Here is a 13,596-nt window from a genome sequence, read left to right on the forward strand (position 1 = left end):
AGTTTTGATCAAGTACAATCTACAGAGAAAAAGGAAATCATTTTTAAAAATTTGCATTATTTGGATAAAATGGAATCTATGGGAGACAGCCCTTCTGTAATAACGGTTTTCCAGATAATGGATCACATACCTGTACTGCATTCATGGCCTTACAAAACCACTCCTTAGGTTTCCCATATGTGCTCTGCTCCATGGGTTCATCTGTCTATGGATTTGCTTTGAGTGTTGAAGCTCCTTGGCCTGGCTCTGCTGTGCCCTGTGCACCATACATTGGTTTTGCACTATTTCAACCTTTTAATATACATAAGTTTCCAGTCGGTGTAGTTCCATTAATATCCTAGAGCTATTCTAGTTTTATTAAAGATTGATTATAGCTCATATGTTACTGTTTTCTTTTACTGTTATGCTATTATATTGCTTTTCTCTTTCCCTGATACCCATGGGAATATTTCCTGAGATTCCTAATCTGTTGTTGAAACCACAAGAATTCTTTGTTTTATTACTGAACGGCTGGACTCCCTAATCCCATATTTTTTTTATAGTCAAAGTTTAATAATGCCTTTCAGAAAATATTTGACGAGCGAGTATTCTTGGTAGATGTTATTAGAAGCTGCACTGCGGTACAATTAGATACAGGTGGATTATGTAACCGTTGTGTTCCTTGCCTGTCTGTGTGGGTTACACCATCAGATGCCTTTTCTCGTATTTCTGTAGCTAAGGGATTGATTACCAATCTGATTGTGGAGTTCTAAGCAAACAATCCTTTATGTTGCGAAGAACCTTTTAGCTCTTGACAGAGCAGGACAATGGCTCTCCTTTCATGTTCCTAGAAGAGACGTATGTGTTGTGTGTGTGTTTGTTTTCTATTTCAACAAAAGGTGTCCTCTGATGCCTCCTTTACATCTCAGTGTTTCCTTGTAACCCCTACAGATATGTGTCACCAAGATGTCGACACGGAACTGCCAGGGAATAGACTCGGTCATAAAGCATCTCGACCCCATTCCTGAAGACAAGAAGGTCAGGGTGCAGAGGACACAGAGCAGTTTTGACCCCTTTGAAAAAACATCAAACCAGGTGAAGAGAGTGCATTCAGAAAACAATGCATGCATTAACTTTAAGAGCGCATCCGTGGGAAAGGAATCTCCCAAAGTCAGACGCCATTCAAGCCCCAGCTCGGTAAGGATGTGGGTATAAACGTAAAAAATGCTCTGTTGCTCGTCTTGGATACTAGACGGGTCTCCAAAGTGTAAGTGATCTCTCAGCCTAGGGTTCAAACAAGTTGTTTGGTTTATGGACACCACAAGAGTTCAGTGACTTTCTTTTGTATGAACCCATACTCTTTTCTGGAAGTTACTCTAACTATCATTGATAGGTTGCTTTAAAGAACTAAGAACATGCATTTCCCTTGGTTTAGTTTTATATTTTGTTTTAATTCAGCCAAGTGTGTTAGACTGAGTGAGACAAATAGTACATGACCCTGGCCACCAGAAGCAAAATGGCCAATCCATTTTTTTAGTGAAACCGGAGACCATTGTTCCAATAGTGGGCCTTAAAGAATACTAATGGCCAGAATGCTCTGTCGCTCGCCTTGGATACTAGACAGGCTCCAAAGTGTAAGTGATCTCTCAGCCTAGGGTTCAAAGAAGTCGTTTAATTCATGGACACTATTCAGAATGACAAGAGTTCAGTGACTTTCTTGAGTATCAACCCATGCTCTTTTCTGGAAGTTACGAAGTAACTATCATTGATAGGTTGCTTTTAAGAACTAAGAATATGCATTCCCCTTGGTTTAATTTTATATTTTGTTTTAATTCAGCCAAGGGTGTTAGACTGGTTGAGACAAATAGCACATGAAGCAAAATGGCCAGTCCATTTTTTAATTGTTCCAATAGTGGGCCTTGCAGCATACTGATGGCTAGAATTCCTGCACATGGAAGGGATATTTCTAAAAGGCATGGATCCAGAGCAAGCTTAAATTGATGGTTCACCTTTACTTTCACTTTCAGTATGTTATAGATTGGATAATTCTAAGCAACTTTTCAGTTGGCCTCCATTTTTTTAGTATTTGAATTATTTAAAAAGAATTATTTCTTCTTCTGACTCTTTTCAGCTTTCAAACGAAGGTCCATCTAAAAAAATGCTCTCTAAGGATACATATGTACTGTTATTGCTACTTTTTATTATTAACTATTCATATTCCAGTCTCTCAAACCAACGCACAGTTACTCGCGTTAATTGGGTCCTAGAATAAGTAGGTAAATAACTCAACAAAATCAATTGTCTCAGATTATCACTCTCTACATCATAGTAAAAATTAATTTAAAGGTGAACAACCCTTTTAAGTGACTTGTAAAAGCTTTTGCTTAGAGGCGTCACTAGAGGGAACCAAACAAATCAGACAAGGGTTACATTGGATTTCTAGGGAACAGCTTCATGTGTACCCAGCTTTGTAGAGCAAGTTTATGCATATATATATATATATATATATATATATATATTCTGTCGGTACAGTGAACGCACTCCTCCCGGATATATTTCTGTCGATGGTGGTGCGTTGGTCAAAGTTTGATAATACAATCCAGTAAATGGACCCGCACTCGTTCATATTAGTGAAATAAATGTGTCTTTATTCACAGGTTCATTTCCAACGTTTCTGTGCTCTCTGGGATCATCCTTGAAAAAGGTCCCAGAGAGGACCGAAACGTTGGAAATGAACCTGTGAATAAAGACACATTTATTTCACTAATATGAACGAGTGCGGGTCCATTTACTGGATTATATATATATATATATATATATATATATATATATATATATACAGTATATATACACAAGGCAATTAGGAAATAATTCTAAGTTTGCTACTCCAGGGGCTGGAAGCTTATAGAATACAATGGTACCACTATTAGAAATAGCCAGTGTCTGGAAAAAAAACACTGTCTTATTCTGTTTACTACCAAAATGTCCAAATACTAATATACATGTGCGGAATATGGAATATAGGTGTTCATATAGGTGTACACCAGTACTATACAGCCTCATGTTTAGCTGAGTTTTAGTTTTACTGAAAACAATAGGTTGTGTATGCCTTCCATTGGAGAAGAAATTCTCCCACTCAACGTTTTGATACTCTTGTTATTGAGTATCTAAAAATGTGTCTGCTTGTTGATGGATTAGAACGCTTGGCACTGTATATGTTAACGGGGTTATTCACCTTTGAGTTAACTTTTCGTATGATGTAGAAAGTGATAATCGGAGACAATTTGTAATTGGTTATCATTTTTTATTATTTGTGGTTTTTAAGTTATTTAGCTTTTTATTCGGTACCTCTACAGTTTACAATTTCAGCGATTTGGTTGCTAGGGTGCAAATGACTCTAGCAACCATTCATTGATTTAAATAGACTGCAATATGAATAGGAGAGGGACTGAATGGAAAGATGAGTAATACAAAGTAGCAATAACAATACATTTGTAGCCTTACAGTGCATTTGTTTTTAGATGGGGTCAGTGACTCCAATTTGAAAGCTGGAAAGAGTCAGAGGAAGAATAATAAAAAATAATTGAAAAACAATGGAAAGAAAGGAAGATCAACTGAAAAGTTGCTTAGAAGTGGCCATTCTATAACATAGTATAAGTTAACGTAAAGGTGAACCACTCCTTAAAGGGAACAATAGTAATGCTTATATTTTTCTTGACAGAGGTCCCAGAGAGAACCGACGGAAACGTTGATCTAATACGTTTGTACTTTTCCTTTGCATTAAGACACGAGTGCTTAGATTTGTTTATAGTAGCATCTGAGCATGAACTGCTATACCTGCCTCATGTAGTGGGTAAATATTTATAATACACAAAAGTCATGAATATCTTGTAAATGATATAGTGAATAAAGTACCCCCTCTTGTAAAACATAAGGATATTATAAGTTACCGAGGAGTTTCATGACCATATAAAAACACGAGGCCGAAGGCCGAGTGTTTTTATACAGGTCAGGAAACTCCGAGGTAACTTCTAATATCCTCATATTTTACAACTGGGGGTACTTTATTCACTATATCATACACAAAAGCTATGAATATCTTGTAAATTATATCCTTATAAACGGTGAGTTCTGATGTCATCAGTTATAAACGGTGAGTTCTGATGTCATTTCTGTCACATGACTCACTGAAACTTGTGTATTATAATAAATAAAGTACCCCCAGTTGTAAAATATGAGGATATTAGCAGTTACCTCGGAGTTTCATGACCTGTATAAAAACACTCGGCCTTCGGCCTCGTGTTTTTATATGGTCATGAAACTCCTCGGTAACTTATAATATCCTTATATTTTACAAAAGGGGGTACTTTATTCACTATATAATCTACAGCCTGGTCATTTCCCTATGGGACTAGATTGTAAATTATATCCTTATAAACGGAGCTTTCTGACGTCAGAACACGCCGTTTATAACAGGGGGTCCCCGTCCGGCGAATTTGATGCAGCGAGTCCGAATTTGACGCCGCGCATCCGTATTTGACGCTGTCGCGTCCGGATTTGGATGCCGGCAACCAGAATTGGACAACGAAACCTTTGACCCCCCCACCTCCCTCCCGGCATTCCACACAAAAGGTAAATTATAATGCATAATGTACCCCCCTTCGGCCTTGTGCTTTTATATGGTCACATAACTCCTCGGTGACATAATATCTTTATAAATTACAGTAAGGGGTACATTATCCACTATATAAACGGTGACTAGTCATCAGTTATAAACGGTGAGTAGTGATGTCATTTTTTTCACATGACTCACTAAAATGTGTGTGTTACAATAAATAAAGTACCCCTATTGCAAAATATGAGGATATTAGAAGTAACCTCAGAGTTCGTAAAAAAAAAACTCCTCTGTAACTTATAATATCCTTATATTTTACAATAGGGGGTACTTTATTCACTATATACAGTACTTGTTATATCATGTCTTTAAGGGTAAGTTTATTTTAACCGTAGGTATTCATAGTTTGTAGACACCCCTGCGAAAAATAGGCGCCTATATTTCAGTACAGCTGGTTGGGGGGGGTTATATTTGATCCCTGCTTTCTTATAATGCAACTCATATTGTTCTCCACCCTAATTACAGAATGATTTTTCTGTCTTTTAACACTGAACATTTTGAGCCTGGCTTGGAAATGAAGAGCAAATATCTGTTAGAGCTGCCTCAATGCTTCTTTTCCATTCTCCCTGCTACGGATACAACATTTCTCTGTAATCCACTGCAATGAATCCTGTACAAAGCAGAGGCCAGAGCTGCACATATGGAAGAGGGAGTCAGAGATAAAAATATGGAGAGAACAAACTATAGTGGGAGGTGAAAGGCAGTAGAAATTGTTATTAGAAATGGAAGTCAGACATAAGGAACAGTAGAGTTGCAAGAGTAAAAGAAGAATAAAATGAATACTGTACCTTTCAGATTAAAAAAAAGCAAGTTAAAATACCAAATAATGAAGCTGCATGTCACATAGTTTCAATATATGGCCGTTACAAATAAGCTTGTGCTGTAAATGTATCTTAAAATAAACTAGAGAGCAAAAAGTTAAAAGGGTGGTTCACCTTTAAGTTAACTTTTAGGGCATGTTATGAAATGGCCAATTCTAAGCAACTTTTTAATTTTTTTTTTTTTTATATATATATATATATAGTTCTTTAATTATTTGCCTGCTTCTTCTGACTCTTTCAAGATTTCAAATGGGGGTCACTGACCCCATCTAAAAACAAAGGCTCTGTAAGATCACACATGTATTGTTATCGCTGCTTTTTATTACTCATCTTTCTGTTTAGACCTCTCCTATTCATATTCCAGTCTATTATTCAAATCAATGCATGGTTGCTAGGGTAATTTGGACCCTATAAACCAGATGGCTGAAATTGCAAACTGTAGCGCTGTTGAATAAAAAGCTAAATAACCACAAATAATAAAAAAAATGAAAACCAATTGCAAATTGTCTCAGAATATCACTCTCTACATCAGGGGTCCCCAACCTTTTTCACCCGTGAGCAACATTCAGATGTAAAAAGAGTTGGGGAGCAGCACAAGCATGAAACAAGTTCCTGGGTGGTGCCAAATAAGGGTTGTGATTGGCTATTGATAGTCCCTATGTGGACTGGCAGCCTATAGGAGGCTCTGTTTGGAAGAACACCTGGTTTTTATGCAACCAAAACTTGCCTCCAAGCCTGGAATTCAAAAATAAGCCCTTGTTTGAGACCACTGGGAGCAACATCCAAGGGGTTGGTGAGCAACATGTTATTCACGAGCTACTGGTTGGGGTTCACTGCTCTACATCATACTAAAAGTTAACTCAAAGGTGAACAACCCATTTAATATTTGGTGTATTTTTTTTTCAAAAATTACAATTTCGCCAATAAGTAGGACATTTAGTTGAATAAACTTCCCCTCTTTACCAGCCATAGCAACTGCAGTGTGAAACACTAATTTATAAAGAGCACCACATCAAATGTAAATTCAGGTTGCTGAAATACCATTATAGAGCACAGAAGCCACTTTTGCATCTCCATCAAACCTGTATCTTCCATGTTACTTTTCCACATACTGTACTTCATTTATTTATGCTGTCAATTTGCCACTTGTTTTCTCAATTCAATTGTATATTTACAATTTTGTCACATTGCACTAGCAATTTCATAAGTACAGTTTCTAGTCAGTCTGCAATGTCACTGTGAAAATACACCTCTTATACTATGCGAACTTTGGCGGAGTTAGACAAGGAGAATATTCACCCTTTAGTGGCCCTAAGTGTTAAGATACTTTTGTTTTTCCATGCAATGTGTTGCCACTTAGGAGCAGATTTATTAAGGTTCAAGTTGTGTTTTCCATGAAAATTCAAGTTTTCGAGCTGATTTTATTTGGTCAAAATTCATATTTTCAGGGGGAAAAAAACTAGGATTTTTTGGGTTTTTTAAAAAACTCAAATTTTTCAAGATTTATTATACCCTGACCCTGGAAATATCTCAAATCCGAATATACACCATCAAATACTTGTCAAAATCATATAGAAGTCAAAATGTCAGAGATCCCTTGAACCATTTAAAGATGTTAATAGCCTTCATGATGTTTGAGGTTTTTTCTGAGGGTTTTGCCTGAAAATTGATCAATTCGAGTGATTTGAGTTTTTCCCATCGAAAACACGATCAGTTTGAGTTTTCGAGGTGTTATCCCTGAACGTACTGATTCAAGGTTTTTTCCATTCAAGTTTTTTTTTTAAATTACAAACCATTCGAGTTTTAGGGGCAGATTTATCAAGGGTCGAAGTGAATTCGAGGGAATTTTCGAAGTAAAAAAATTCGAAATCCGAAGTTGGATACTTTGACCATCGAAAAGGATACTACGACTTTTAATTTACTTCGAATTCGATTCGAAGTAAAATAGTTTGAATATTCAACCATTCGATAATCAAAGTACTGTCTCTTTAAAAAAACTTTGACTTCAATACTTCGCCAAATTAAACCTGCTGAAATGCTATGTTAGCCTATGGGGACCTGCCAGAGCAATTCTTTTGTATTCGAAGGAAAATCGTACAAATCGTTCGTTTCGAAGAATTTAATCGTTCGATCGAACGATTGTACTTCGACCGCAGAATACCCAAATTCGATGAAAAAAGTTCGAATTCGATATTCGAATTCAAAGTATTTCAATTTGATGGTCGAATTTCGAAGTATTTTTTACCCCCCGACCCCTTAAGGTTATTCGAGTTCATTCGAGGTAAATAACCCCCTTACAGTGGTGTAAACTCAAAGGCATTCCCAGAAACATACAAACTACTTCACTAGATACATTTTTTTATATATTTCAGTTTATACCAGTTTAGCTCAAGAGAAAAATAGAAATATTTAACTATGAAGCCGATGTGTTTCTGAATTGACATTTTACCTATATTTCTAATTATGTTTACAGGTATGGGACCTGTTATCCAGAATGATTTTCCAGATAAGGGATCTTTCCATTATTTGGATCTCCATACCTAAAAAAATCATTTAAACATGAAATAAACCCAATAGGCTTCTTTTGCTTCCAAGAAGGATTAATTATATCTCAGTTGGTATCAAGCACAAAATACTCTTTTATTATTACAGAGACAAAGGAAAACATTTGTAAATGTAATTATTTGATTAAAATTAAGTCTGGGGAGATGGCCTTCCATAATTCAGAGCTTTCCGGATAATGAATCCCATAACTTTATTGCCAGGTATATAATGATGCCCTCTGTCGCTAGCTTCACAATATACCTGCTAATGATGACTCCTATAGCATAGCTTGCACTGTTCTTGGGCTTGTTGGCGTGATATTTTTCAGACATATGAAAGATTCTGAGCATTTACATGTAAACAATTATCTAACTAGTATTTAAAGGTTTAGTTAACTATCAACCATATGTATTTCATGCTACTGTCCAGTATATTACTTTTATGATTGAGCTTTATAGTCATGTATCACATGTGCAGAAGGGAAACGTTATAACCAGAGCTTGTTATCATGCTGAATAAATGTGACGAGTTGGGAAACTGAGACTGCGGTTTCCTTGCCAAATTCACAGATCATTAATAAACACATTTAAAAACAGATCTGGTCAAGTCAAAGGCCCTGAGATCTGTAACACTGACACAGTGGGAAAATGTTACTTCAGTTAACTCCCTTTGCCACATTAACTTGTAACCTATTTCCTATTTTCAGGAATAAAAAGCACATTCATGGGCCTGATGCTTTTTGGATAACGGATCTTTACGTAATGTGGACCTTCATATCTAAAGTCTACTAGAAAATCATTTAAACATTAAGGTGCAGATTTATCAAGGGTACAATTTCGAAGTACTGGGAGTTTTTTTTGAACTCCCATAACTTCAAAATTCGAAATTAAAAAAAGATCGAATTTTTTTTTTTTTTGGAGATAGGAGATAATACCACATTTTTCTGTTTTAAAATGTCATCTCTTTATTTGCAGAAAGTCCTGCACAACATGTTTCGGCTACATTGGCCTTTATCGGATGAATTTTGGGTGAATATTCCCGTTTTCGATCGAATTTGAATCGTACAAATCGAAGTAATAGCGCATTCGATCAAATTCGATTCAAAGTTTTTCCAAAAAAAAAAAACCTTTGATATTTCAAACTCCACCAATTGACTCCAAATAGGTTCTAGGAGGTTAGGCTAAAACAGCAATTCGGCAGGTTTTAGATGGCGAATGGTCAAAGTCGAATTTTTAAAGCGACATTATGGGGCACATTTACTAAGGGTCGAATATCGAGGGTTAGTTAACCCTCGATATTCAACCGTCGATTTAAAATCCTTCGACTTCGAATATCGAAGTCAAAGGATTTACCGCATTTAGTACGAACGATCAAAGGAAAAATCGGTCGATCGAAAGATTAAATCCTTCGAATCGAACGATTCGAAGGATTTTAATCCATCGATCGAACGATTTTCCTTCGATCACAAGGTACTGTTTTATTATTACAGAGAAAAAGGAAATTTTTTTTCAAAAAAAATTGGATTATTTGGATAAAATAGAGTGTATGGGAGACAACCTTTCTGTAATTCGGAGCTTTCTGGATAGGGATCCCATACATGTATTAAGTGACCATGTACATGTGTTTTTAGCAGACAGTATGGAGATCCACATTATGGAAAGATCACTTATCTAGGCCTCAAGCACTCTAGATAATTGATCTTATACCTGTTCATCAAAAACAGAAGAACTTATTTTTATCGCTGTATTTTGCCATTATGTGAAGATGCTGATCTTTGTCTGACAGTTTTGCTTCTCACCAAAAATAAAGTCAATATATTTCATATTTGTGCATCCGTGTTAAATTCTGTTTAGGTTTTTCATTCTCCTTGTTGTTGGCAAGACATGATCTGCTCAGACCTTGCCCCCGCCCCATTATACCTAGATTTTATCAAGCAGGCAAATTCATATTTGATTTGGATAATAAAGTGAATTATGTTTCACAAGACAGATCATTTCTTCCTCCCTTCTGCTCTCTCTTGCCTGTCCATTAGATTTGCTCTCGCTGTAATAGATGCATCCATTTGCTTGAGGTGACTCACAAAATAATTAAATAGGCTTAACCTCTAAACTCAGGAAAGCTTTTTCTGTGTTTCACCTTTAGAAGAAGGGAAGTGCATCCTGGCAGGCACTTAAATATTTAGTACATGTGGCTGTTGTTTCTGAGCTCTTGTTGGCTCCATATTTTGATGTTATTATCAATGGCAGTATCTGCGTGTCACATCTATATATGAAATCCATTTGTCGTGCTTATGAATGCTGCACGTTACTTAGGATCTGGCTTCTCGGCAGGGCGTTCTTATATAAATGGAAAGTTCCTGTTCTGCTGCATAATAGAATTGCGCATAGTTAACATGAAGACTGGGGAGTACTTACAATCTTTTTCGGGGTCAGTATTCCAAATGTCGATATTAATGACAAGATTATCTTGTTTTGATAAAGCATTGATTATGGATTGCTGCCTGCACACATTTCCGTTCTTGCCAGTCTAGTTATTAGCTATTGATTCCTTACTGCAGGATATTAATCCCGGGCCATATAAACCAACTCTATGGCACTCTAACATGGAAATTAGGGCTTTAACATTGTCCGATAATGTTGAAATAATGAAAAATATATTATAGTACGGAAGAGTGGAGATTAGTTATGGGCGAATTTGTCCCGTTTGTTTTATCGGAAAAATTTGAAACAGTGGAAAATTCGTGAAGTGCAAATTTTGACGCCGGCAGTTAAAGTCAATTGCGTCTGAATAATGTTGACGCGCAACAGTTTTGACGCGAGCAACTTCTCCGACGTGTTTCCAAAATTTTTTGACGCTGGCGAAATTTCACTGCAGTTTTGCGAATTTATTCGCCGGCGGTGAACCGCGCCTGGTGAATTTATTCGCCCATCACTAGTGGAGATCCTTTTGAGTCTTAGGGAACAGCACATTTGGAAACATAAAGGTGTGTGTAGTTTGGCATTAGGGTACCTATATGGGATCGTTTAACCAAATGTTGGAACATAGGGATTTCCAAGTGAGGGATTTTTCTGCAACATGGAGCACAATGGTTTAAGGCAGGGGTCCCCAAGCAACACAAGCATGTAAAATGTTCCTGGGAGGTGCCAAATAAGGGCTGTGATTGGCTATTGGTAGCCCCTAAATGGACTGGCAGCCTACATGATGCTCCATTTGGCAGTGCATCTGTTTTTTATGCAACCAAAACTTGCCTCAAGTCTGGAATTAACAAATAAGCATCTGCTTTGAGGCCACTGAGAGGAACATCCAATGGGTTGGGGAGCAACATTTTGCTCACAAGCTACTGGTTGGGGATCACTGGTTTAAGGTTACCCCAGCCTGGCACTCCACTCCATCAAAAATTGCACCAGCCCTGGATACTGTTTGCTGAGTGCCATGCTGCCATTGTCTTTCATCCTCCCTGGTGTTCCCAGAGCTGGGCTGAGATATATGGGCACCCAGGGGTGCCTGACACAATCATCTGCTCCCCTCCCCCTGCCACACACCATTGGTTTAATTGTAGCCTCCCAGCTGACCCATTTGATACACAACTGCTGCTAGTGCCAAGTCCCTACATCCTTCCTTTTTTTTTAAAAAAAAAAAAAAAAACAATGCTGGGTACTGTTTGCTGAGTGCCACACCACAATTTTCTCTCTGCCACCCAAGAGTTCCCAAGAACTGGCCTTAGAGACTTGAGCATCCAAGGCTGCCCAAAGCAAACATGCCCCCCACCCATTCATTTTTTTACATCCCCTAAATTGTGTCCCCGTTAAGATTCACCCTATGCACCTGCCTACCCCTAGTTCTAGCCCTGCAGTACAGACATTTCTGAAAAAGTTCTGTAGAGTGCATTCGGTCGCCCAAGCCTGATGGCAGACACCTGAAAGACCAGAAAAGATGGTGGCACCTTTAAAGGTGAACAATTGGAAAAATTTAATTTTATATAAGCTTCAGCATACTGAAATAAGAAGTTTTCTAAATACAAACAATTAAATATTCTGCATTGTTTCTGAAATAATCAAGTTTATCTTCACTATTCCTCTCTCAGCATCTGTTTCTCTTCATTCTGTCGTCTTGCAGCAGTTGGGTGTCAGATATTCATTGACAGTTAAATCCAATATATATTATAGAGGGGCTCCTTTTGCCTAAAAGATGTATTCAAGCTCAGTCTATTAAAATCATCAGAAATCCTGTCTCTCTACATGCAGAATTTGTGCAAAAGGTCCATATCTTGTTAGATTGTTTTTGTACTGTAATCAGTTATTTGAGTGAGCTCTAATTCATTTTTTAGCAAAGCAAGCCCCCATATATCTTATTAAGAGAGAAATTTAATTGCAATTAAATTTTTGGCTGCTGCATAACTTGATCATAATTTAGCCATTTTAGATTTTTTAATTGTACCGCACAGTTGTGGTGAAAATCTCGTTAAGTCACCATTGTGCAAGATTCTATTTTTTTCATGAAATTGATAAATATGCCACTAAAGAACTTGATAAAAATAGTAAATTAAATGCAATATTCAGTGCTTACCCAAAGAGACCTGACATTTTCACAGAACTCATAAGGTTTTTTTGACGTGCGACATTTAACATAACGCAGTGGGACAGCTGTGAAATATGAGCTAATTGGATTAAATGCTTCTCAACTTTAGACCTAAATGCAAATCACATGCAGAACTACAATTAGACCTTATTCCTAAAGCGGCAACTACAGTTTGTGTATTTACACACTGGTCAAAGTGCAAGGGTACCCAGTGGATTTCACTAGCACAAGCTTTTGAAGAACCCACTTATACAGCACTATATGAAAGTACAATTATGGGACCTGTTATCCAGAATGCTTGGAATCTGGGGCTTTTATGATTAATGGACCTTTCCATAAATTGGATTTTCATACCTTAAGTCTACTAGAAAATCATTTAAACATTAAATATTCCCAATAGGCTGGTTTTGCTTCCAATAAGAATTAATTATATCTTGGTTTGGATAAAGTACAAATTACTGTTTTATTATTACAGAGAAGAAGGAAATCATTTTTTATACTGTGGATTATTTGGATAAAATGGAGTCAACGGGAGATGACATTCCTGTAATTCAGAGCTTTCGGGATAACGGGTTACTAGATAACAGATCCCATACCTGTAATAGAAAGGTGTCCTGTCCTTACATGGTAATAGTCATTATACAACACGAATAGCATACCTCCCAGCTTTTGTGGGTTAGTCCCGATTTTGACAGCTCAACCCACAGTCCCGGGTTTGTTACTGAAATATCCTGACTTTCTCTTTGATCTCCTGCACTGAACAGCCATAAAAAGATGCAAAGTGTCTCACTTTATTGGCTTTTGGCAGAGAGCCCAGAACGGCCACCAGGTACACTTTGATACTTTTGTAAAAATTCAAGATAAGCAAAACACAATTGTAACAATTTAAGATAAACAGGTCTCTTGGGGAAACTCAAACTTACAGCTTAAAGGACAATTCACCTTCATTAGCAAAACTGTAATAACACATTAAAAACCACAGAAATGTGTTCAAACTTT

General features: G+C 37.1%; 1 protein-coding gene across 4 annotated transcripts in view; it reads left to right on the forward strand.

The window, feature by feature from the left end:
• cdk14.L (cyclin-dependent kinase 14 L homeolog) overlaps window positions 1-13,596 on the forward strand; it is a 347,215-nt gene that overhangs the window by 95,845 nt on the left and 237,774 nt on the right. For 3 of the 4 annotated variants that reach the window (XM_041565884.1, XM_018266524.2, XM_041565883.1), the window contains one exon: window positions 931-1,176. In XM_041565884.1, coding sequence (XP_041421818.1) covers window positions 931-1,176 — 246 coding nt within the window. The remainder of the gene's footprint in view (window positions 1-930; window positions 1,177-13,596) is intronic. The other variant, XM_041565882.1, reaches the window with a different exon arrangement.

This window comes from Xenopus laevis, chromosome 6L (assembly GCF_017654675.1).
Source record: "Xenopus laevis strain J_2021 chromosome 6L, Xenopus_laevis_v10.1, whole genome shotgun sequence".
Classification (NCBI taxonomy): domain Eukaryota; kingdom Metazoa; phylum Chordata; class Amphibia; order Anura; family Pipidae; genus Xenopus; species Xenopus laevis.